General features: G+C 53.7%; 7 protein-coding genes across 7 annotated transcripts; 5 read left to right on the top strand and 2 right to left on the bottom strand.

The window, feature by feature from the left end:
- Positions 1-854: 854 nt before the first annotated feature.
- Positions 855-2,402, top strand: J3D65DRAFT_669373 (uncharacterized protein; the record flags this gene model as incomplete). Its single annotated transcript, XM_066803191.1, has 1 exon — positions 855-2,402. One exon carries the CDS (start codon positions 855-857, stop codon positions 2,400-2,402), a length of 1,548 nt encoding a protein of 515 aa, XP_066654010.1.
- Positions 2,403-3,574: 1,172 nt separating this feature from the next.
- Positions 3,575-4,857, top strand: J3D65DRAFT_604681 (uncharacterized protein; the record flags this gene model as incomplete). The annotated part of the gene is made up of 2 exons (XM_066798292.1): positions 3,575-3,664; positions 3,712-4,857. 2 exons carry the CDS (start codon positions 3,575-3,577, stop codon positions 4,855-4,857), a joined length of 1,236 nt encoding a protein of 411 aa, XP_066654009.1.
- A 5,426-nt stretch (positions 4,858-10,283) lies between these two features.
- Positions 10,284-12,370, bottom strand: J3D65DRAFT_555974 (CCR4-NOT transcription complex; the record flags this gene model as incomplete). The annotated part of the gene is made up of 3 exons (XM_066797249.1): positions 10,284-10,344; positions 10,438-12,053; positions 12,116-12,370. 3 exons carry the CDS (start codon positions 12,368-12,370, stop codon positions 10,284-10,286), a joined length of 1,932 nt encoding a protein of 643 aa, XP_066654008.1.
- A 240-nt stretch (positions 12,371-12,610) lies between these two features.
- J3D65DRAFT_447246 (D-tyrosyl-tRNA deacylase) lies at positions 12,611-13,852 on the top strand. Its single transcript, XM_066796310.1, has 4 exons — positions 12,611-12,873; positions 12,929-13,119; positions 13,177-13,446; positions 13,518-13,852. Exons 1-4 carry the CDS (start codon positions 12,867-12,869, stop codon positions 13,671-13,673), a joined length of 624 nt encoding a protein of 207 aa, XP_066654007.1. The 5' UTR covers positions 12,611-12,866; the 3' UTR covers positions 13,674-13,852.
- Positions 13,853-15,381: 1,529 nt separating this feature from the next.
- J3D65DRAFT_604678 (uncharacterized protein) lies at positions 15,382-15,810 on the top strand (the record flags this gene model as incomplete). Its single annotated transcript, XM_066798291.1, has 2 exons — positions 15,382-15,512; positions 15,573-15,810. 2 exons carry the CDS (start codon positions 15,382-15,384, stop codon positions 15,808-15,810), a joined length of 369 nt encoding a protein of 122 aa, XP_066654006.1.
- Positions 15,811-18,606: 2,796 nt separating this feature from the next.
- J3D65DRAFT_646850 (glycoside hydrolase superfamily) lies at positions 18,607-20,506 on the top strand (the record flags this gene model as incomplete). Its single annotated transcript, XM_066802299.1, has 7 exons — positions 18,607-18,713; positions 18,764-18,817; positions 18,878-18,947; positions 19,005-19,163; positions 19,216-19,477; positions 19,526-19,688; positions 19,834-20,506. The coding sequence occupies 7 exons, from the start codon at positions 18,607-18,609 to the stop codon at positions 20,504-20,506; spliced, it is 1,488 nt and encodes a 495-aa protein (XP_066654005.1).
- Positions 20,507-20,779: 273 nt separating this feature from the next.
- Positions 20,780-25,330, bottom strand: J3D65DRAFT_556061 (uncharacterized protein; the record flags this gene model as incomplete). The annotated part of the gene is made up of 4 exons (XM_066797254.1): positions 20,780-22,032; positions 22,083-24,876; positions 24,927-25,197; positions 25,251-25,330. The coding sequence occupies 4 exons, from the start codon at positions 25,328-25,330 to the stop codon at positions 20,780-20,782; spliced, it is 4,398 nt and encodes a 1,465-aa protein (XP_066654004.1).
- Between the last annotated feature and the right edge of the window lie 35 nt (positions 25,331-25,365).

Here is a 25,365-nt window from a genome sequence, read left to right as displayed (position 1 = left end):
AGGGCAATTCAAGTTCTGATGCTTCCGCCATCAGAGCTGAAGCATTCGTTCCATTTTCATTCATCTTTTTGTCAATGTTCATGGCGACATGATTTGCCGACTGCTGGCTGGCCTTATGCCCACCTCTGAGTGCATGAAAACGCCCTTGGTTACTTTGCCCAAGCTGAGAAGGCTGCTCGAATCGCAAGGTGCGGTCTGGACCACTCGATTCATTCCATGGAAAGTGTCTGTGGGTCCCTTGTGTATTTTCGAAGCGGCTGTGCCCACTGTCCGATGGTGCTCGCTCAGCATTGGACGTGACACTGCATCTTTTCTATGGACGCTTGAAAATGGCAAGGCTGAACAAATTTGGCCGCCCAAATCGCAACCATGTCGGATTGCCCACAGCATAAAGTCCCGCCGGATACCTCCTCTTTGTCGGCAGGCAACATCATGGCACACCCTTCCGCAGGTTCCAGCGAGGTGGAACTGGCACTGCTCCCACAATCCTCTTCTTCGACAACAATCCAGCCCTCCAAATGCCCTGCTTCTCAACGATTGAGGAGTACTACCGAAGCCTATTTTCAGTGTCTACCCGATATGATACTGGGAACGCTTGCCTTGGCATACTTCATCTATGGGATCATTTGCTTTCACAACCATAAAAAGACAATCCGCGATGAGGACACTTGGGCAACAGGAAACATACTCTTGAGAGTAGCCAAATACGTTTGTTACCCATCCCTATCTTTGACAGATAGCTAAAAATTGAAAAGGCCACCACGATCTTTACATACCTTTTCGCGGCTACCGTTTCCCACTGTCTGAAAAATATTGCCAGATGGCAGTCCGAAAGAGGTCTAGCCGTCGGGACGATGGCTCAACTCCTGGGAAGCACGAGTCTGGGAAACACCATATTCATGCCGTGGAAGTTTCGCCTGACTAGCCCTCTGATGCTTGCGCTTCTCATCAGCTGGGCCTTGTCGCCTCTTGGAAGTCAAGCTTCTCTCCGGATCGTGTCGAGGGAATCTCGAGATCCCATCTCACCCTTAAGCGTCACATTACTGGACACGAATACTACCTCGCCTCAAAGTCTGGGTGAAGATTCTGAATCTGGCTATAACAGTCGCGATCTGGCATTTTCCACAGCGTTGGCTGCCAGCAGCTTGACAAGAAACTCCAGTGTCGATTCCTGGTCGAATCTCCATATTCCGATGATCGAAATCGTCGAGAAAGGTTCAAAACCACATGCTGGAGGATGGTACCGTGGTATCGAACTAGATGCCATAGCACACGCATCGCTAATCGGAGTTCCCTTCACACCTTTCACAGCAGACGTTGCGCAGCAAAGTGCAAACTTTACGTTCGTCGCGGCTTATATGCATCTTACCCCAACTTTTTTTACCAATGACAGTTATCGTGAGATCAGTCCAGGCAACATAAATCTTTACGAGTCGTACGAAAAAGACGCCAATAAAAACGAAAAAATACCGCTTGGTCTCAGATTCTCAGGTCAGTTCGAAGGATCCAATCAGTCTAATGCACTGGACGGAACAACACATGGGCCTCAAACTATTTTTGTGGATGACCATATACGACCACTTGGGACCGGCAAAGGCAAACACGTTTACCTCTCCGCAGATTTCGTCTTGTCCATGAGTTTCGTTGAAGTCGAGATTTTCCGAGACACAACACCAGGTGCGCCCAAGCCCTGGCACATGACTGCCGTGCGCAGAAAAAACTCTACCATGGAAGATCAAGACTGGACTCCCTTGGAAGATGGGAGATTATTCGATCGATTCTTCAAGGGCCTTCGACAGATAAAGGCATTCCAGCCGGCGTCGAAGAGGCCTACCACACTCAACTACTACCTTGCCGACCCTACAGATCCCTATGTGCCAAAGACGAAGGAAGAATTCTTGGCCGTAACGGCGGAAGACTTCGCTCTCCGATTGACTCAGCTCATGAACACGATTCGGATGGCTTCTATGATGCCACACGGATCAATAATTCTGAGCGAATTCGCACCGTCCGCAGACAGCAACTTCACGACGCGCACGGGAAGTGGAATAAGCTGGACTACGGAGCACTTCTTAGAGTGCCACTACCAGTGGCTCGGCATCCTCCTCATCTGCAGCCTCTTCCTCATGGCCGCAGCCGCCGTCTCGGCCATCTGTGGCGTCGCCAGCGTCGCCCCTGACGTCTTCGACACCGTCTCCTCGCTCACGCGCAAGAACCGCATCGTCGTTCCGGAGGGAGGCACGTGGATGGAAGGCGATGAAAGGGTGCGGATGCTCAAGGACGTCGTCGTCTTCTTGGGCGATGCCAAGCCAGACGCCGCCGCTGGCTGCATCGTCCTGTCGAATAATGCCGATGGCGAGGGAAAGGTGGAGAGATTGAATCGGAATCGGCTGTACGAGTAGGGTTTGCGGAGAGGATGAGTCTTTGGTTTGGGTCTCTGTGGCGGATACATACAGTGAACGGGATTATGAGCTCGTCGATGGGTACATCTGTTGAAGGAGTAAGACTTCAGAGTAAGTAAGAGTCGGGGCTGCATAATCGCCATGACTTCAGCCTGCGGCACGCATGCACACCAGAGCAACGGCCAACGGCGACTCTGGCGGCGGGACTGCTCTCCCTCGACCGTGGTGTTGCCACGCAGTGCGCTGCACGGAAGCAACACCAACTTGTAGAGGATAGCAACTCGCCAGACAGCCAGGCCGTCGACTAGGTGATTGCGAAAGCAGGCTCACAGCTGCAGCCTAACGCACATTCACCTCCAACGAGCGCGACGGTCCGGGCAGCAGCGCCTGCGATGTTGCATCTTCCTAAGCTTTACGGCATGTTGTAAAGAGGTGGGAATGACCACAACCTCAATCAGGTTGGTGGGCTGCGGGCTACAGGTTAGCCCGTAGAGGGAAAGATAAAAAAGTGTTTTTGGTTCTGCTGTCTGCCACCATCAGCCTGACAGTCCACGAATTCTTCCAATGACTTGGCGTTGCAAGTCGAATTTGTGGCGACTACCGACCCAGAGTAGCCCAGACCGTCGCCTACCACTGGGCCGGACGGAAAGTAATTCTGGCTATATCGGGCGCACCGTAAGACTCGAACTCGAGTCCTCGGATTGCAACACGGAAGGGGTCTACTCAGGGCAGGAGCTTCCTAGCAGACGCAGAGGTTGAAACGTAGGGGTCGTCCACCTACGCCACAACTTACGAAAGAGACATCACTCCCAAACCTGCTCCGCGTCGAAGATTGAGCTCGCTGATTAAACTTATTAATTGGCTCCCGGTCTGGCTCATTTGGCGTCGACGTCACCGCCGCTTTCACCAACACCACGGCGCAGTCACAACACGCCGCCAAGACATCGTCGCAACCTACCCCGATCTTTCCTTGGTGTTGCTGATTTGTCCCATGGTCGTTTGCACAGAGAACTTGGGACGACCCATATAAAGTTGTCTTAGTACTTCTCTACGAGTTTTGACGGGCAAGAAAAGAGAACACGGCGAAATCTAGTGGCATAGTGGTCACAAATACTGCAGAGTCATTGGGCTCTGGTCACCCTTCCTCGCACTTTGGCAATTTGCGCTCAAACATGGCGTTTGGAGGCTCCGTCACTTTGATCGGGTTGAATATGAGCATGTCACGTCCAGTCGCGTCGTGCGCTTGGGGAGGCTTCATACCGGTGGGTGCGTTGCACGCAGGAGGTTCCGTCATCCAACGTGGTGGCAGACGAGGAGCATTCATGTCCATTCACGCCGGGAAAACTCTCTGTTTGTTTCCATCTCGTCCTGTGCCTTCCTCTTCGTCCCCAAGACTCGGCACCGCGCACAATCAAAACCTCCCTGCGCCGCCATCTCTCCGTCCACCCTCTACCTCTCCACACCCACCGCCATGCCTGACATCTCCCCTTCGCCGAACGTCATCTCCCTCTCCAACTCTGCCGCCATGTCCGAGATCGCACCCGCCTCGCCCCCCGCTGCCGACATGGCCGTCTCCGCTCGCGCCGCGCTCAGCGCTCGACCTCTGCCAACGCTGCCGGCCGAGGTGCGCAACAGGATTTGGGGATTCGTCCTTGAAGAAGACCACAGCCCTTTGGCAAACGGCCTCACCATGGACTGCAAGCTGCTCTCGCCTCGTGGGGCCCAAGTGGTCGTCGACTTCAAGGCTTCTCTCCTGCGCTCCAACATCCGCGTCACCCCAGTAGTGCGCACCGAATACCTCAGCTTGCTGTGGGCAAGCTACAACACCATCTGCTTTTGCAGTTGCAACACCAAGGCCAGCGCCACCTTCGACACTGCATTCCTTCGCTTTGCGCAACATCCCCGCCTTTTCTCAATCGATTACCGCACTCACCCCGGCGCTATGAGAAACAACGCACTTGCTGTCATGAAGCCATTCGTTCATAACCTCGTCCAGATGCGTTATCAGGGCACCATTCATCTCGGCGGTGTCCTTTACGAAGCATACCTTGCACAAATGGGCCTGAATCTTTTGCATGGCCTGTTCAAGGAAGGATATGGCTTCCAGGAGGCGCTCGACCGCGTGGCACGTCTCTCCGGATGGAGATACCACTCGACTATGTACAGCAGGAACGACCACAGGACTGTGTTTCCGGGACGCGGCCGCTGCTCCATGCGTAAATTGAGCAGATTCGATGCCAGGGAGAGCTTCTTTTCGGCCAGGGACGCAGCTCTGGCGGCGGGCATGTATGCTTTCGAGGCCCAGGAAGCCGGCAAGGATGCGAGGGAAGCGTACCGCAAGTCATTGCCAAAAGTCTTGGTCGGAGATTACGGCATTCCGGATGGTGTCAAGGTTGAGCACAACTCTGTCCAGCTTGAGTGGGACTTGTCGGGCGTCAAGGTGGAGGGCATTTGAGAGGACCACGCGCATCGCATACCGACATCACGACCCGCCAGACACGAACAAGCGACGTGAGACGACGACCGACGACATACGATATACGACATTGAACATGAGTCTTGGAGGAGCATCTTGTATTTTTTGGTGTTTGACATCAGGTTTCGGCATCGAAGGGTGGAGGGATGGGATGTTACTTGTCTTGTTGTTTTGAGATACCCACCACTGCAAGTTTTTGGAGTTGATGGGAATGGGCTTTTTCTCCGGGGTTTCTTGCTTTCAAACAAAACTTTCCTTTCTTGTTTCTTTCTTCCTTTGCCTGGTACACCGGGTTTTGTATAATAGATAAGCGTGGATACTAACCTGCAGATTGACCCGGACCTCAAGACGACGATTGGAGGACCTGCCACCTCTGGCCCCTTTGACAATAGACATTGGCTGACACCCCTGCAGATGGCTGCTGCGCGACGAAGCCAACGCCAACGCCGCCGACGACAACGACGTGGTTTGATAAGAGTCGAGCGGACAGCACCTCCTCGAGGCCCAAGGAGATCACGGTATCAGTGCGGGAGAGCCAGGGCCACCCCAGCCTGGCTAGCACGAATCCACAGCCTTGCTCTTCACTCTCCCGAGTTCAACTTGCGGGATGACGGTGGGTTGTTTCCGCGAATTTCCCCACTGCATGAGTGGTTGACTGGGCAGACTTTCCATGTAGGCGGTAACTCGCACATGGCGTCTTAGGAAGAGACAAAGCTGTGGAGAAACACTGCCATTACTCAGAAGGAGTTTGGGACTGGAGAGAAACAGTCGTTCATTACGGCGGAGCTCAAAAGGACCCCTAGTCGCTCAGCCCCGAAACCAGAGACACGGAATTCTGAGTAGCTAGAGCAAAACATGGACCCATTTCCCAAGCCACAGTGTCGTTCGACGAACGTGGCGGTTGCGTCGCGAGTTCCTGCAGCTAACTGGGGTTGCTTGCGTGCTTGCGCAGGCACTGCAAGCGTTTCGAAGGCCGCACGTCACTAGCGGGCGGAATTCCCGAGACCAGCTTCGTTCCGTCGTTCAATTTGCCCACGGCGGCACTGACCGGTAGGGGAGCGACAGAGGAAGCTGACGTCAAACGACTCGCGACAAAGGTTCATCGGCAGTTCCTGCATGCGTGTGCGATTCTCGTCGGCGAATGGAACCCTCCATAGGGCCAATCGCTTGCATTGCCAACCCCTGTTCAGCTCGCTCGCTTTTGTCGCGGGCAGGAATTCCGAGTGTCCTCGACGTTGTCCCCTCTGTCCGGGACTCTCTCGTTCCCCCAGCTTCCACATCGACCAGACGCTCATGTCCCTTCCAGGCCATGCCCTCTGGGTGTGATTGGGCCCGTGCGATCGGCCAATGGAGATACTCCACTGTTTACCATGGAGGTGCCCTGGAACTTTTGCAGATTGAGACGCAGTGTGACTTGCAGGAAACTAACACGCTCGCGTCCTCGCTCGAACATGTGAATGCGGGAAATGGATGCAGGAACTGTGTCTCCCGACATGCGGGATAGACAGTCAAAGTGCCGCACGGATGTGGGAAAAGGACCATGTTGTGAATCACTGCGATCATCTACCGGCGTGTAGATTCACCTTCGAGGTTGGTGCGCAAGCAGGTCTCTTGTAGATTTGTACAAAAATTTCGTTCCAAGATGATACAGATACCCGCATGGTGTGGGTTGGGAGAGAGAATGCTGAGCTTTCAACGTCGTACGTACGTCGGGAGTAGAAAATCAGGAAAAACGTAATACCCCACCAATGTGATTTATCAGGTGTGGAAAATCCAAGAGATGGGTGAGAGCTCGCGCCGTGGCTTCCCTGTTGGGACTTTTCTTTTTTGATTGCATTTCAAGATCGTCTCTTGATACCGGAATGTCAACGGCAGCGTGCATGAAAGCCCCGTATACTACGCAGTATCATGCGCTTGACTCGTTGATGAGGATCGAGAACCAGAATGCAGTGGTCTTTACCAGCTTGTTGCTGCGGTTTTCTGGAGCTTTGCCATTGAGGTACGACCTGCCTTTTGTGATGTCTTGTTTTAGAGGCTTTTTCTCTCAAACTGTCCTGGTTAAATGAAGCCTTACTGTTGATTCAATGGCCGCCCGGATCCCGTGGCCAATCCCCGGAAGAGCTTCCTCCGGACTGGCTTCCGTCCTCGTCTCCCTTTGTCATTTCCAAATCCTAAGAGCAATGTCAGAGACTTCTCAAGCACCACGGTTGCAACTAGGATGGGGTTTTGGCATCCAACACGGGCATCGGAGGTCTTACATGCGTAGTGGAGAGATACTTGGACATTGGGATAGCACCGAAGTCAAGCTGTCTTCGTACAGGGGCGCAAGTTGAGGACAGATTGGAACTTGATGGACTCAGAGATTTTGAGCTCCTCTGGGATTGTGAAGAGAGACACTTGCGAGTACCTTCTTAAGCAGTCGAAGAAACTACCTTGGTCCAATCACTCTAGCTGACCGACAGACTTCAGCAGAGGTCAGTGCCACGGGATGCGCCTCAACACTCAGCATGGCTCGCCACAACAGACGTCAAAGGGGCCCCACAAAGACATCCCCGGAACTCTAACAAAGCCTTTGATTGATAGGGTTGAGTAGCGGTGTGAATCGACGTAAGACGTTTGCATGGTGGTTTCTTGGTCAGACCAGCTAGCTGGCCAGGTACATCGGACGGCACCGGTACAGCCCCTCGCTCTCCTCAAAAAGACGAAAGCGTATTGGGTGAGGTCAGAGGCCAGAGCCACACGGTCGAGAGGCCGCAGAAACGGCTACCCAGGTGCCAGAGCACTTCTCCATGGGGATTGGTTGCATGGGTCGAAGTCTGGCGGAGCGACCGGGCGGAGTGTCGAAAGACTCGTACTCATAGTGACACGTAGTTGTCGTTGATGTGCCTCGAGATGTTCAACGCCACCAAAACTTGGAGTGAAGCCCGGGTGGACGGTAGAGGTCCTCCAGGGAGGGCTCGCGCAAGACCGACGAATGCCTTCCTTGCTCCATCTTGGAGTAGAGCGATTGGATATCAGCTGCGCAGACGCGCGGAACCGACATGCCGGTATTAGGGGACGCATGCGGTCCGAGTTCCAGAAAGTCTGTCTGCCTTCCACCGCGAGCGCCGACATCAGAAACAAGCCGCGGACGGCCTCAACCTCCGAGGACCAGCCAGGCTACGAGTTCACTCAAGAGGGACATGCCGTGATACAAGAAACAGCGTCGAAGGAAGGGCCGGAAGACTTGGATATTCTTGAAGCAGGAATTCCGGATACGATTTGAGCCCCCTCATGAGATGGGGGTACGGGGACAGCTCAGCCACCAAAGCCTGTGAGAGCTACGCCATGTAGGCCATGGCTTCTGGAAGCCAGCCTGCGGTATTCCCGGCCCTGTGGCGCATGCTCATGTTCCGCGGCGAGAGCAAGACAATTGTCGCGACTGGCGGATTCGCTTTGCCGTCAGTCGAGGCATACTCGGGACACGCAATGTCGACAGTTGCCTAGCACGCGGCTTGGGGTTTCCGGCTCTCAACAAAACGAAGACGACCCTCCAGCCCGGGCCTATCACCAAAATACCCGGCTGAGTTTCGTGAAGCGAGTGGAAGTGGTGTGGCTGCGGACCTCTCATGATTTGTTGTATGCAGCAAAGCTCCGGGGAGCTGCCGGGGACAATACCGATTGCAAGTTCCGGTCAAGACGAGCAGCCCCCAGCTGCGAGACTGTTTGCCGGAGGAATCAGTATCCAAGCTTCCAGTACCCACCACGCTGTCACAAACAGCATGCCTCAACGAAACGTTGGCATACGTGTTTCCACGCCAGAGGCAGCATTCGACCGAAGACGAGAGTACCCAGGTGCCCTTGGGGGCGAGGCATGGCGTTCAGACAAGGACGTCTCGCAGCCACGACGAACCCTGGAGACTCTGCGTCATAGAGCACATGCACCTGACCGGGCGCTTAGCCATATGTGAGGAACGGAGTGACTTGCATCCAAAGCTCTTTCCCAAGGCCGTTTGCGACTCCTCTTCGAAGTCAAGACTTGCTCCTTAGACATCTTAAGTGTCGACAACCCTCTCGAAGTTCAGTGACTCTCTGGACCCATGTCTGAGACGACTTCTCTTTCTCCAGTGACTTGGGGCTAAGCGCCCAGTCTCCAATCCCTGCCCCTCGAAGAGCAATGCTTGGGCTCTTGAGCAAGGCTGAAGAGAAGAAGGAATCTGTAAAGCGAGTAGGAAAAATGCAATCTGGAGAGGCAAACAGATCGTTTTTTATGTACTGAGAACTCTTCGTTGTCTTTGCAGGTGAAGGGGCGCCTCAATCTGCTACAAAGGCCCCTATTTGCAAGATGTTGTGTTACCTCAAGGTTCCCTGTACTAAAGCGCGGAGGGTTGTTCGAAACAAGACATACCTGCAGCAGCGCGGTTAGCGAACAACCCCCCTTCTTGACCGAGGACGAAAGCTTATTATCCTGGGCAACGTCTCGAGTGAAGCGACGAGACGCTGGATGGCCCGAAACACTGAATCCTCGCGCACCCAGTCCGTTGAGCTTCTCCAATCGGGTGTGTCGCAAAGTGAGTTGCATTTCTGTAGAGAAGGACAGTCAGGACGATGCAACTGAACTGTGGCTTTAGGATTCGCGTCGCGCAACCGATACTTTGGAACCGAGCTTGCCCCTCTGCCGATTCGTCTCCACCGAGAACAAAGTATGAAGTCACAAGAGGTTGAACCCTACGAGCGATGGGTCGCGTTCAGCACTTGATGCTCAATCTCCCATCAAAACGAAAACGGACATAAGTCTTGTCAGCACGCATTCGTAGATCACCGAATTTGGATGCTCACCAGCGATATGCAAACCTGCAGAACCTAGGTGGCATGGCAGGGCGCAAAGCCTTCCGAGACGAGGCTGTGACCCTCCCTGATATGTCGTGGCTGATGCTTCTGGAAAGCGGATCTAATCAGTTGGCACGGAATCGCCTCAAGAAATAGAAGCCAGCCGCACAGTCGGCCAACGTGCAGTCACACAAGAGGGAACAATAAAACCAGTGGGATTGGGCTCAGAAGTGCTAACAATGCGCCAACATTCCATCAGCAAGGGCTCCGATCGAGTATTCGTGCACTATCGCTGCTCCAAGAAACGAAAGAGAGAGCAACCACCAAGCTGATCAACGAACTCATACACGGTTATGACGGCTCTCCATGTTGTTCCCGCCTGGGACCAATGGTGGTGTGTGAACAAAAAGAAATGCTGGCGCGGTGAATCCTCCTCAGATCTTCACACCGGGGACCAACACTGACGAGTTTCTTTGCCCTGTTCAACCATCTTGACCATCCTGAGACAGTATCAGCTCAGAGGTCATCATCCAGAAACTTGTACGCAAACTTGAAGTCTGCTTTCCGGCGGTTCACCCTCCTGAGACAACATTAGCTCAGAGGTCGTCCTCCAGAAACTTGTACGCAAACTTGAAGTCCGCTTTCCGGCGGTTCATCCTTTTGCATGTCAGCAAATACAAAACAGCAAATAGATTATATGGCAGAATTATGTTCAAGAACATGATGGCAGGTAGTGGGGTCGTAGCTTACCAAGTGCTCTCGTAGTCAAAGAACCTGTACGTGCCCTGCTCATAATCTTCTGTAATAGACTTTGGTTCCTCGTGTCGTTGAAACCATGTCTGGTACTGCTTGTGGAAGCGCCAACTTTGAGACTTGAGAGCCTTCGCCGCCAGGAATTGCTCGTACGTGCCTTGACGGTAGTAGAACGCGTAGAACAGAGAGTCGGTGTCGAGGCGCTGATACAGCCTCGGATCGTCGAAGATTGCAAGCGGCTCTTGCGGATAGTGGTTCGGCGTGTACGGGTAAGGGTTCTGAGGCTTGTAGTGGCGGGGCTTGTCAACTTCATTGGAACTGGGCATCTGATCGCCCGACGCAGCCAACGAGCGCTCGTCAATTTGCGGATACGTCACGAAGTCGCCCTTTGTCGCCTCGAATGTCTCGAGAAGATCTTGTAAGCTCGAGGGCAGATGGAATACTGACTCCTCCTCATCCTGTTGTGGATGCTTCTCTCCATTGGTGATGCGATCCAATGGTTCTGCTTGCTTCGGAGCTTTGGCTGGCGTTGCAGTCTTCTTTTCCTGTGCAGGGGTGGGCGGTACGCTGTTGGATTCTGCACTAGGTGCCGCGGCGCTGGAATGGCTGAGTGCTGGAGATTTGGCTGAGATGGGATAACTCGAGGCGCCGTCATTGCTCGCTGCAGTGGCGACTGTAGGTCGGTGGCTTGTTTGCGCGACTGTGGCCGGATGGGCATGAGACACTGCAGGAGATGGTGCAGCACTGGACTTCGCGGCGGTGGCATGTGTGAGAGCAGGTGTGGTTTGGACGGCTCCTGGCGGCGGAGGTAGAGGTGCGATACCCACACTATTCTTATCGCTTGCAGCAGCAGCAGCAGCAGCTGATGCGTACTTCAGAGGTTCTCCTGGAGCTCTTGTCGGAAGAGGCGCAGGTTTCATATTGGTCGTGTTGACGCCATTTGAATTGCTCGGCGCGGGCGTATGCAGAGTGGATAACGTCGGTAAAGGCGATTTGAGCTGTGTTGACGACCTCCTCGGAGCCGCCGCAGCAGTCTCTCCAACCGCTTTGCCTTTTCCTACTGGTGCTGGCGCACTTCTTGTTCCCTCGTCTGGCTCGTTGTCCTGGACTGACTGCGTGTCTTGTGAGGAGACCTTGTCCCCTTCGACCGCCATGCCGAAGAGGTCCTCTCCGTCTGCCAGGTTGAGGTCGTCGTACATCGAATCATCCTCCATGAAGTCGACCTCTTGATTGTTTTCGACGTAATAGCGAATGCTCTCCTCCAAATCTTTGACCTGTTCCACATCGAGGCCATCGTTTTCTAACGACCGGCGCACCAGCTCCAGCTTGTTGATGTGCCATTGATGTCTTTCGGTCATGCGCTCGAGCTCCGCTATCCTCTCTGACTTGGCAGTGTCCTTCTTGCCTTTCTTGATATTCGCTGAGAGATGTGCCGACTCAGCTTCGGTGGTTTCGATTTGTCGCTCGAGCTCCTCGACCATGTTGGATAAGAACTCGCACACTTCCATCTTCTCTTTCTCCTTGGGATCTAGCTTCGAGGCGGCGGACAAGCCTTCTTTCGAGTATGCCTTGGTCTTCATCTCCTTTTCCACTGCCTTGAACTTCTCCATTTGCTGCACAGAGGTTAGTTCCAATGTCGATTGCCAGGCCGACGCTTCCGACGAGTGTCACGTACCGTCTCGATCAGCTTCCGCTGGTCAAGCAGCGGCTTCTTGTCCTTGATTTCATTTGAAGCTGCCCATGCCTTGATTTGGTCGCGCGAGCGCTGCAGCTTCTTGATTTCCTTCTTGAGAGCATCCTCCAGTTTTTCCTTTTGTGCGGGATTTGACGACTGTTGGAGCTTCTCGTAGATGTTTTCGAAAGCCGCGACACCTTCGGCGACCTTTTTAAAGCATCGGTCGATTTCTTGGGCGAGTTTCCTTGCTGCCATGGTCGCGAAGGGCAGCCTCGTTGGGCGAGCGCGTGAGACGGGGGCCTGGCGACGCGGTGCAGCGAGGCCGAGCGAGGGAGAGGATGTGCGAACGGGTCGGGCGCGCGATAGAGCTTGCAAGCTGGACACGCTTTGCAAGTTGCCGACTGTGGAGGTTGTGGAATCAGAAGTCTGGGGAGACAAACGCCATGGGGACGCAAGGTACCTTACCCATCGGGATTGGCGAAATGGCATCACGTGACGCGGCGTTGGACATGCCCGAGCGCCAAGCGCCTGCGAGGATCCCGGTCGGTGCTCCTGGGTGCCCGTCCGCCATCCATCTCCTCGACCACCACCGCTGTGCTGTACGGATACCAATACGCGCAGCTTGCCGCCCAAAATCTGACCACGCCGCCTCCATCTCGCTCCCTTCCCGTGTCCAACCGTCTGTCCTCTGGCCGCTCTAAGAGAGGGAGAGACGCCTGGCATTACTCTACACGTGACACAAACAAGCACAATGAAGGGTGAGCGCTGCTGCCGAAAAGTTGCATACCCGCACCGCCGCTAATGCTCTTCAAGCCGTCTTGCAGCGCGTCAAGAGCGCTTCAGTCACCGTCGATGGCAAGTTGGTTTCTAGCATAGGAAAGGGTGTGCTTGTTTTTGCTGCCGTGGGCAAGGACGACACGCCAAAGGAATGCGAAAGGATGGCCGACAAGGTCCTGAAGCTGCAAATGTGGGACGACGAGGCGGCAGAAGAGAAGAAACGCAAGGTATTTCCATCTTGCAATGGTCAACGTTTCCAACCCTTATTGATGCATCTGCTGCAGTGGAAGAAAAACGTCCGCGACATTGGCGGAGAGATCCTCTGTGTCTCACAATTCACTCTTCTTGCATCCACAAAAAAGGGCAACAAACCTAGCTTTCACAGGTCCGCGGCAGAGAACCAAGCCCGTGAGCTTTACAACTCATTTTTCAAAAAAGTCCAAGAGCTTTACGACCAAGACAAAGTCAAAGATGGCATCTTCCAAGCAATGATGGACGTCGCCTTAGTCAATGATGGCCCGGTAGGTGTTGATTATCACTGCGAGGATGAAGCGGTATATTTCTCCGGCGCTTGTCCCATGTCGTCTCTACCTCTGGCTTCTTGCTGACGTCTCCATCTTCCTAGGTGACATTGGAAATCGATACGGATCCGCCCAAAATGGATCCGCCTGGAGAAATGGGCGCTTCAACAAACCCTGATCGTATCAAGCTGGAGGAGCTCATGACGAAAATCGGCAGGATTCAAAAGGAGTTCCACATACCGGCTGAACTACTGGAGTGAAATATCAAGGCGCCTTGTCCACGAGGTAAAGAAAACTTGACGTGGGCGCACTTCCCAAGACCTGGCTCTGCTACCTCTCCAATTCACACGTAACCGGGCAGCAATGGGTTCTTATCCAACGACAACTTTTTGGTCCGGGTTTCGGGCTGTGTACGTCATCTGTATCACAAACTCGAGGCTTGCCAGCCTTCTGCGGCTAGGCGCATACGGGCCCCTATGCTGTACCGCAGTCTACGACAAGCATGCCGCCGCGTCTGATAGCCTTAGGAATTTGCCTTCCTGTACATCTGCGTGGCCATTCTCTTTCCTCACCTGATTCAAGTGGGAATTGTGGCTCACCGCTCTGTCGGGAACCTGCATGCTTCAATATGAGCGTGTCGTCTGCGCCATTGCTGGGTACACAGCATCGGTACGGGACGCCTTTCTCTGTTTGACCCCGAGGATCTTTCTCGTCTGGGAAAACGCCACAGCAGAGTTGAAAGTGATAGTTCAAAATCCCTCATCTGGAGGCATCAAGGCCAAGCGTCAGTCTCCTTGCGGCAGGCTTTCAGAGCCAGCATGGCATATCTACCGGAGGCGAAATTATCATGTGCGACGTCAGCCAAGGCTTAAAGCTTTCGATATTTGGACATGCAGCACCCGTTTGCGAATGTTCAAAAGCTGCAAAATTCATTTCTCGAAACATGCGCTTGTCAGGTCTTACTAAACAACGGCGCAGCTCGCAACCTTTTTCTTTGTCGCACAATACCATTTCCACCCGTAATTCAACTGGCTGTCCACTTTCCGGGCCGGCGGATCTGGCTGACCGCAAGCGTTGCTACCTCTGAAAGTTGTATCACAGCGACCAGGAAATCATGCGCTGCAGAATCGTTTCAGCCGCCACGCTTCATTCCTTTGCTGCGTGTCTACTGCGCAAGGAACCAAAAAGCGTAACAAATTGATCATGGCATTGTAAATCTGGGGCCTGGAGGACAACGCATGGGCGTATCCTTGCGTTCTCAATTCTAAAAGCCACAGTGGGGCGGTGACACAAGTACCACCATGTCAACGGCGCTGGACGATGCTCGGAGCCCGATACCAACTCAGCCATGTGCTTTGGTCTGCCGACTTCTCCCTACAGCACTATCTTGCTTACTCAAGGCACCGCTTCTCAGCTGCCACAGAACACCCGGTGGCACGGCCGCGAAGTCTCGTGTCGAAGGCTATGACACCTCGATTTCTGTGTCCCCGAGTTCGCATTTCCATTCGTCCAGAATTTGGTGATATGCTTTACTATGACGGACATTACCAACCACTGGGTCCGGCAAGCTTTGGAAAAGGTTGACAATGAATCTGCAAGAACTCAAGTCACCCTAGCAATCTTGTCCACCTGACGCATACCGCTGATCTTGCGTCTGAGTCCAAGAAATCGACCGGGCCGCTGCCCTGTCCTTGACGCCGCTCGGTCTCCAGTCTGTGGTCCAGAGACTTCATCATACATACTCTAGCGGGTATGCAGCGCCGTTCAATGGGCATTAGGGCCATGCAGCATGCTATAAAAGGAGCATGCATCCTACACCATCAATTGCCATCGCAGCTGCAACAAGACTACTTGAGGACCGTGCTATACTGTCTACTCGAAGAATAAAGCTTTTCATTAGCACTTTCTTCCCTCGAAGACTCCATCCAATATTCTAGGGGAAAGTCTCAAAACGAATTCATCCTCGAAATGTCCAACTCGTGGGCAAGCAATGCCCGGAATCAACCGGATCCTCAGCCGACGTCGACTTCAAGTCTCCACGCATGCGTTGGCGGTCTTTTGATCTCTACATGTCCTGCTTGTGCAGGGCACCCTCAAGGGTAAGCGCACCAATTCACGTCCCGTCGGACGCAATTTCGTCCTAATTCTCGAGCTGCCAGCTACCGCAACCCTATTTGCAACAATTGCAAAGGCATGGGAGTCGTGACAGAGATGTGCCGACAGTGCCCGAGTAAATCATCTAATACGTCAACAAACACATCATTGGCTGGCTCTCCCAGCTCTTACGGAGGCTACGGAGGCTATAGTGGCTACGGATCTTCACTCGACCAAAGACTAAGCGACAAGCACAAAGAAACTAAAAGAGACGAAAAAAATCAAAAAGGCGGCGGGACCTGACCTCGCGTTTTGCTCTTCTTGCTTTCATACGGAGTTTGAGCCCAGAATTTGTGTTGTGGCCGCTTCATTCTTACCTGTATTCTTTCCATTCATCAACCAACATATCGCATTTCAAGGACCTTGATTGGCTTGCTTATGGACACATGTGCTGCATTGAAAGGTCCCAGTCATGTGGATAGATTTCTCAGGGGCTTTCGCTGTCTACTACAGGCAAATCGACCACACAAACCGACGTGCTCAGGCGCTTGCACTGCCATTCCAGAATATCTGCGCCAGCAACAGGAAGAATCTCCTCGCGCCAGCATCATGCAACTGCTGTGCTCCTATTTTGAAATCACTCTATCTCAGCCACCCTGTCGAGCCGCAGTTCCAGTTACCAGAACCTCTATGTTTCCCAACAATCTCCGGGGGTGTAACATCACCTTCCGAGCGCGAGCACTCAGAGCCAGTCGGCTTCTTTGGGCGCTTTGATTCGCCTCGGAGATATCCATGCAAAGGATATTCGCACCCAGGCGCCAAAATGTGCGACGACAACATCTACGTAGCCGTGGTTCCATGCCACCTTGCCATGCTGGTGGTCCATTAGCGCAGGCACCAGTGCCCGCCAGCCATCTACTCGTCTTCATGGCCCAAGCAGCAAATAGCAATGGAGCAGGTGGCCTCGAGACCTACCGCTAGAGGCATGTGACTGCGTATCGGGGATACACGACAGTCGTCGCCCTCACTGACGATAGCCACTTTTACCCTCTGTTCCTTGGAAACGTGTTTGTGCTTCACTGAAGTCCAAGCCGCGGAAGAAGAGGCCGATTTCGGCAAAGGGACAGAGCTTAATCTCAGTCCCACAGACTACCAAACACCGTGTTCACGGTCGCCAAGGCCGGATCTCACCTGTTCGGCACGGAACATCTCAGAACACCCGTTGACGTGTTTTGCGCGAGGACTTCGGGCTGCACTCGCGTCAAACTGCCAACACACTGGCCACTGTATTGATGGTGACCTGGCGAGCGTGTCTTTTGGAGACACGAATATTTGGCTGGACCACGCGGCGGTTGAAGACGTGATGACACACCCGCGAGGAACCCTGCAGTAAGACTTTCAAGCTTTTGGCCGTCGCAATCCCCAATTCTCGGCTGACGAGTTCCAAAGATTGTACCTCAAACGTTCTTGAGCACGAAACCGACTGGCTGGGTCGGGGAAAGCCTGAAGTTTGCCGTGTAGAATGATCCTCTCTCATTCACCCCGGATCATTGCAGTCACACTGCGCTGAATCACACCTGCAGCGTGCCAGACGCTGCCGTCGTCCGAGCATCTCTTCTTTGGCGCTGATCTCGCATTCCTAGGCTTAGAAATCTTTCGGATCTCATCGCCAATGCCTTTCATTTGTTGGAATTTTACGCCGCTCAGAAGGCACATGGTCCTCCCCATCGGAGGCTCATGTCAGAATCCCCATCCATGACCTGCTTTTCTGCGTCGCCAAGGCTGTTCATGCTTACTCTGGCCGGATCTGGGCTGTGCCCGGAATGACACGCAGACACGTTCCCGACCATGGCCCTACTGAGACGTTGCAGATTTGTATTCCACGACCTTTGTTGGCTCGAAAGAAGCAGCCGGCATGACGTAATGACGACACTTTCTTTGAACCGAGTGTACAGTCACGATGTGAAACCAGGTACATGAATCTTTGGGTTCTATGCCGTGAAATCTCGCCCAAGCTCCTTCAGTGCACCCCGAGTCGGCTTTGGCTGGGCTTAAAAGACGAAATATTGCCAGGAATCATTGCTCACCTGAGGCGCATTGTGGAAGAACGGTATAGCTGCATACGCTGTTCCAAGGTGTTTACGCATGGCCTTGAATACAAAAGTCGTATTTGTTGGCAAAGTGCCGAGGTGAACGGCGGCAGATCGCCAAACCTTCATGCTTAACTCTTTGGGCTGATGCAATGTTTTCTGGCATGGTGCCGATAATTTGCACCTCGGCCTAACCGTGAAAACGTGGCTGGTGGAAAAAGAATTGAGAGATGATGTTTGTGGCGCAAGAGACGACGGCGCGACAGTGCACAGCTTCAGAACCTCGTCCTCGACCAGCAGGTCAGGCACTTGGTTGATCTTTGCAAGGAAGCAAAGCAGCGACTCATTTCTGCCAAAACAAGGCCCGGGCCGAGCGGAGACGGGCCCGTGGCTTTGGCCACGCTACGGGCGAGAGATGGGGCGCATGAACAAATCATAGCCAGCCAACGCTTCTGCTCATCCGTCACGCGTCGCGAGCTGACTCCACGCCCTCCATCTGACCTGCCAACTCCAGCAAGGCCGCCGTACGAGCCATCGAACGTTCTCACCATCTGGCCACGGAAAAACCGCTGTTTCTTCCCATTTTGCTGCCTGCACTGTCGAACCACAGGCTCAACGGAATCGATGTCCGACGGGATTCTCGAAAGCATGCGGGTGCTTGCGAAAAACCGGGTTTCTCGACTGGTCTACGACTAGAGGTCACCCTGGGCAGCTGAGCTTAAGAATATGACCATTGGCTTGTGATGCGACTGTCGAAGGCAGCGCGCGCAACCTTGGGGGCCATATAAAGAAATTGCGCTGTAATCCGGCCCCAGCCAAAGGAACACCGCTCGGAGCCCGTCGACAAGGGTCTTGTTGCCTTGCACGCCTCGAAGCGGACATCGTCCCTCTATATGAACCAAATAGCTGCGCACTCGCGCCAAAGCTTTGATTTTTAGACAGCGGCGCAAACGCTACAGCGCCTTTTCTGACAGACAAAACGTGGGTTTCCTGCTGCAGGTTCTCGACCATGAAGGCACCCCTGTTCCTTGCCGCTGCAGCTCTTGCCGGCCCAGCTTATGCGGCCACGCCTGCCGAATGGCGTTCGAAGATCGTTTACCAAGTTATTACAGATAGGTGAGCAAACAGAAATCCTCACCATTTGCGTCTTGCGCTGACAATTCTAGATTTGCGCGTGCAGACAACAGTACTACTGCCGCTTGCAATGCCTCGGATCGACAGTATGTCTCGAAGACTTGCCATCGCCGAAGGAATTGAAAATAGAACTGATCGTGTTGCAGATATTGTGGCGGTTCTTACCGGGGCATCATTAACCGGCTCGACTACATCCAGAACATGGGTTTCACTGCGGTGAGTTTTGCAGAGTTGAAAATCTGCCGTCGCTTGTAAATTGACAGAAGCCGGCAGGTTTGGATCTCCCCAATCACGTACAACTTGGAAGGGGACACTGGCGACGGCACCGCCTACCATGGCTACTGGCAACAGGATCTGTACAGGCTGAACGAGAATTTTGGCACCGCCGAGGATCTCAAGGCTCTGTCGACCGCTATTCACGACCGCGGAATGGTATGTTCTCACTTGGGGAAACCAAACCTGTTGATATTAAGTGACTCTCCAGTACCTCATGGTCGACATCGTGGTAAATCACAATGCCTGGCCGGGTGATTACACGACGGTCGACTACAGCAAATTCAACCCGTTCAACTCGCAGGGCGACTACCACTCTTACTGCGAAATCACCAACTACGACGACCAAGAGAACGTTGAGGACTGCTGGCTCGGCAGTTCCAACGTCGAGCTCGTTGATCTAAACACGGACAGCTCTGCCGTCATTTCAGGCTACAACTCCTGGATCACGGATCTCGTGTCGAATTACTCCAGTGGGTATTCTATGCTCCTGGATGGATGGATGAGCTGACTAGGAGCAGTCGACGGTCTGCGTATTGATACTGTCAAGCACGTTGACAAAGCATTCTGGCCTGATTTCAATGCCGCCGCCGGCGTCTTTTGCACGGGCGAGATCTTTGACGGCGATCCGGCGTACACCTGCCCATACCAGGATTACCTCGACAGCGTGCTGAACTACCCTATGTAAGCCTTTCCTTTCTCCCAGTTTACGTTTATGGGCAGAGAAAGAGCAGTGACGGAGAAGCACCCTGTTCTTCACTCTCATTTTTCCTCCCCCCTTTCCAGACAACCGACTTCTATGCTCAACGCACTAACCACCACGACGCAGCTACTACTCCCTCATCCGAGCCTTCACCTCGCCATCAGGCTCCATCTCCGACCTCGCCTCCATGATCAACACCGTCAAATCGACCTGCAAAGACTCGACGCTCCTCGGCACCTTCGCCGAAAACCACGACGTGACGCGCTTCGCCTCGCTAACCTCGGACCTCTCGCAAGCGCGCAACGTGCTGGCCTTCGTCCTCCTGCACGACGGCATCCCCATCGTCTTCCAGGGCCAAGAGCAGCATTACGCCGGCACCGGCGACCCCGACAACCGCGCCGCGCTGTGGCTGTCGGGCTACGACGCCAGCGCGCCGCTGGCCCGGCTGGCCGCGTCGGTCAACCAGATCCGCAACCACGCGCTGTACGTCGACGCCGCCTACCTGACGTACAAGAACTATCCCATCTACAGCGACGCCAATACGCTGGCGCTGCGCAAGGGCTTCGATGGCGCGCAGGTTGTTGCTGTGCTGAGCAATCGCGGCGAGAGCGGCGCGGCGTATACGCTGAACTTGGGGAGTACTGGGTGGAGCAGTGGTGACCTGGTAGTCGAGGTCTTGACATGTGCGACGCTGACGACGGCGAGCGATGGGTCTGTTCCGGTGCCCATGGAGAGTGGGCTGCCTCGCGTGCTGTATCCGAGGGACAAGCTGAGTGGGAGCGGAATTTGTGGGTTGTAAGGATTAATTGAGCTCCATGTACAGTTTCGGGCTTCGAGCGGGTAGATAAAGACAGATGATTCAAATGACTGGTTGGTCTCGTCGCATTTCCGAGCCCTTACAAGATCATTACGACGCTCATCGCTGAGGCGAACTGGCAAGAAACAAAGCCAATTTTTGCATCTCAAGGCTAAGACGAAATTTCCCTTTTTGACGCCACGCCATGCTATGCTGAACCACGCCGCCCACAAAATGCTGAAAGAAAACTGCCAACGCCGTCGTCCAGTTCAACCACTACCAGCTGAACAACCCTTCAAAAGCATCGCCCTTCCTTCCAACCTCCTCTCTCTGCAAATTCAAGCGCCGGACGACTTTGAAGCCACCAGTGCCGATGCCCATGGTCTGTCCGAGAATGATGCACTCAGACACACCATTGATGCCGTCGCTCTTGCCCCTCGCGCCGGCCTCGAACAGATGGTCTGGCGTCTTCTCGAACGATGCGAGCTGCAGGACAGAGTCACGCATCTTTGCAAGACCGAAACGTGTGATGCCAAGAATGTCGCCCTTGTACGTCATGGTGTCGGCCAGCAGCTGCATGTGACGCGGATCGATGTCCATGTTGCCCATGACGCTGGCAATTTCGTTGATGATGGTCGTACGCGCGGCTTCGATTCCAAGGACGTCGTAACATTCGAGAACCGAGTTGGTCTTGCAGTGGACTCCTTTGAGACCAGGAGTGCCCATGACTTGGCGCAGACCGTACCCTTCGACAAATAATCGGACCTTCTCTTCGGCGTCGTCGGATTTCTTGATGACGGCGCGTGCTGCGTCAGGGTATCCGCTGACTGCAATTTCAGGGAGAGCCCGCTTGAGGAATTGGATGCGGGAGAAGTATGCGTCATCAGTCAAGGGCTTCTTGCCAGAACGACTTGCTGCAGCCTTTCTGGCCTTAGGAGCTCCTTCGGTACTGGTCGGGCTAGTTAGGTCAGGGACGTGGACTCGCAAGTGGAGATGATTGAACTCGATGGTGCCACCCTCAGAGCCGATCTTGAGCTTTTTCTCGCCAAGGATGGCCTTCTGGAGATCGTTGGTGGTCAAATCGAGACCGAGGGCGTTGACAGTGTCGAGGTCGATACGCATGTTAAGGTAACACCCATTGTCGAACCAGACGTCTTCAATGTAGTAAATGATGTCCCTGAGGAACGTCTTCTCGATGCGACCCTTGACCACACGAGCAGCCAACTCATCTTTGCTGTTTTCGAGCTCGCAGTCGATGATCGGCGTCGAGATGACCTTGGAAGCGTTGATGATTTCTTTGATACGGGGTACACCCTGAGTGATACTCATACCGGCCACACCTGCAAAGTGGAAAGTTTTGAGCGTCATCTGGGTACCGGGTTCTCCGATCGATTGTGCACCAACAGCGCCAACAGCGTGGCCTGGCTGGACATGAGACTGGCCGTGCTTGGTCAAGCAAAGCTCGAGAAAGTAGTCGAGACATCTCCTCGAAACCTTGGCGACTCCATTGATGATGTTTGCGAACCCATCTGCAGGGATTGTTAGCAACTGCGTGCACAGATTCAACACGGCAGCTTACCATCGTCGGCAGCTTCTCCGCCCTTTTGCTCCTCAGCGTTTTGGATTTCCATGAAGCGCGTGAGCAGTTTTTCCAGCATGTCTGCCTTGTCGAATATGAACTTTTGAACCTCGTCGAAAAAGCCGCGCTGTGACTCTTTCTGGTCAACAGACGCAAGGTCTGCCGTATTGTATTCAAGCTTGTCGCCGTTTTCAGAGTATCTTTGAATCTTGGAGCGTTCCGAGTTCAGCCGTGATCTTGTCATGGTCCGGATCTGTTCAGGCTGTAGGCATGGCTCCTCGTTGCTCCAGGTGGTCATCCTTGCGTGATCGAATGAGCGGTCAAAGTTGACAGGCTTCGCCTTGCCTTCCATGTCCACAGGGTCGAGATTGTCGTCTCCGTATCGGAACTGTACAATCTGTGAGGCCGAATTTCTCACGGTATCATCATACTGCGATGAAAGATCCTCGAGAGATTTCATCAATCGACGAGACATGTAACCAGTCTCGGCAGTCTTGACGGCCGTATCGACCAAACCTTCACGGCCGGACATGGCGTGGAAGATGAACTCGGAAGGTGTCAAGCCGGAGTAGAAGCTGTTGGCAACAAAGCCCTTCGCATCAGGAAGACGACCACCTTTGGCGAAGTGTGGCAATGTTCTGTCTTGGAAGCCGTCTTGAACTCGAGCACCTCCGATAATCTGTTGACCGACACAAGCAACCATCTGGGCAACGTTGATATTGGAGCCCTTGGAACCGCACTTGGCCATGATGAGGGGGGAGTTCCAATTGGTAAGTTCCGAGAAGCAAATGTCACCGGCCTCTCCACGGACTTTGTTGAGAATACCAGAAATTTTGTTCTCCATGCTCATTTCCTCGTCGCAGCCTGCTGCCCTTTCCAATTTGCCTGAGTTGTAGAGCTCCACCACATGCTTTGCTTCGACGTAAGCGTCACTGATCAGCTTGGTCTTCCTCTCGACAAGCTTTTTTCCGGGAGTGACATCGCTCACACCGATGGAGAAGCCACGGTTCGTAAGCCATCTAGCGGACAATTTGGCCAGTCTGTTCATGGCTTGCACTGCATAGTCAGGGCCAAAGTCTCGCATCATTACGTAGAAGACCGAGTCTTTCTTGCCGTCTCCGACTGTGGCTTTGTCCATGACACCGCACATGATCTCCGAGTTGCGGATGACAAGGTACGCATCATCCTCGTTGAGATCCTTCGCTTTGCCTTTGTATTGTTTGCATTTGGCATCGAGGTTGACAAGAACTTTGGATGATTTGTACGGCCGCATGAGCACGTTCCACACCTGTTTTCCAGTCCATAGCGCCTGCGGTTTGATGATGGTAGGCGGAGGAAGCTCAATTCTGTGGTATTGTCCAGTTTCCGGGTCTCTCACAGCTTCGTCGTTGAACATGTAGCCACAGACGAGGGCGAAAGTCTTTCTGTCAAAGAACAGGTCTTTGCGACTGACCAAGAAAGCGCATGTGATGAAATCCTGAATGGCCGCGATGATGGGCGTACCGTTTTTAGGTGTCGCCAGGTTGTGCTTCACGCCCATCAACTCGATGGCTTCGGTGCGGGCTTCCTCTGTTTGGGGAACGTGCAAATTCATTTCGTCTCCGTCAAAATCAGCGTTGTAAGGGTTGCAGACACACTCGTTGAGACGGAAAGTTCGCCATGGTCGGATTTTGGCTTTGTGACTGAGGATACTCAGCTTGTGCAGGGAAGGCTGTCGATTGAACAATACAATGTCGCCATCCTCAAGGTGCCTTTCGACAATGTCGCCAATCTCCAACTGATCTGCTGACTGGCCTAGTCTTCCGAGCTTTTGCAAAACTTCCAAAACCAACTTGCGGCCGTCCTGTTTGATGACGAAATTGGCACCAGGGTGTTTGAATTTGCCTCTCCTAATGCAATCTTTCAGCTTCTCGATGTTGTATCGCGAGACTCTCTCCGGATACGTCATGTTCTTGGCAACCCTCTCCGGAACCGCGACTTCTTCGATGGACAAGTTCGGGTCAGGGCCAATGACGGTGCGGCCCGAAAAGTCTACACGTTTTCCAGATAAGTTTCCTCGGAAACGACCCTGTTTGCCCTTCAACCGCTGGCAGAAGCCTCTGATATGCTTTCCGACTCCTTGCTGTTGAATTCCGGGTAGGTCGCTGTTGACGTACATGGCGATCTGGAGCTGAAGAAAATCCCACTGCTCCATGATTGTCTGGACTGGTTGGCCCTTTTCCAGGCCCGCACGTATCAGGGAGCTAATTTGAATGATATCTCCGAGCTTGTTGGTAATATCGTCCTCGGTTGTAGCAGCCTCTTGCGCAACAGAGGGGCGGATGGTGACGGGGGGCGCCGGAACATATTGCCAAATAAACATCTCCGGCCTCCCTTTTGACATGCCCAGAAGTGGGCAGTCTGTGGCCTTGACACGCTTGAACAAGTTCAAGACTCGCAGCGGATTCATGTCATCGACGGCCTTGCGCATGTGTTTCTCCAGCTCGTTATTTCCTTGCTTGGCCACGTCGAATGATTTGTCGAACTCTGGTTTGCCGCGCGGCATTTCCTTCTTCTTGGCATTTGACTTGTTGTATGCATCAAACTTGAAATGCACAACCTTGAGCGGATGCCCGGGGACTTTTCTGACTGGTCCATTCACTGCGCCGCAGTAGGGGCATTTTTTCACCTTCTTACACTCTCCCGCAATCTTCTTGCACAAGGCAGTCCGCTGGAGGCTGTCAATGTCGGGTCTCCGAAGGCTTTTGAGGTGCCGTTGCCGCGCTGGCTCGTCGAGGAGGATATTGGAACATTCCTGCTTTCGTGTCAGTGTCGGAGGATAATCCATCAAGCGAATGCGCGTACCTTGCAGATGCTGTGCAGGACCTCGATGATCATCTTGAGGTACCCAATGTGGAAGGCGGGCAGGGCCAGCTTGACATGGCCAAAGTGGCCGTTGCACGACTTGAGGTCTTCGCCACAAGTTTCGCAGATAGCCGACTTTGCAGAAATGCCCAGGCGGCCGTCGAGGGGACCATGTTTGGTGGCATTGCGCGTGGGACCTTGGCTTCCGGCGTCGTAAATGTGGCGGTCGGAGACTTCAATGACGGCTTGGTTGACAATATCTTGGTTGGATCTGGGACGTAGTCAGAGGTGGACTTGGCTGACAGCGGGTGTGAGGGTGCTCACAGAATGCCGAATTGGAGCTCGGTGATGCGCTTGGGCACGCGGTCGACGACCTGCTCTTTGACCTCGCCTTGGGAAGTCATGTTGGGAAAGAAGCAGTCGCTACCGAGGAACAGGC

This window comes from Phyllosticta citribraziliensis (genome assembly GCF_038025025.1).
Source record: "Phyllosticta citribraziliensis strain CPC 17464 chromosome Unknown J3D65scaffold_8, whole genome shotgun sequence".
NCBI classification, from domain to species: Eukaryota; Fungi; Ascomycota; class Dothideomycetes; order Botryosphaeriales; family Phyllostictaceae; genus Phyllosticta; species Phyllosticta citribraziliensis.
Note: the sequence above shows the minus strand (reverse complement) of the source record. Positions and strands in the feature narration are given on the sequence as shown.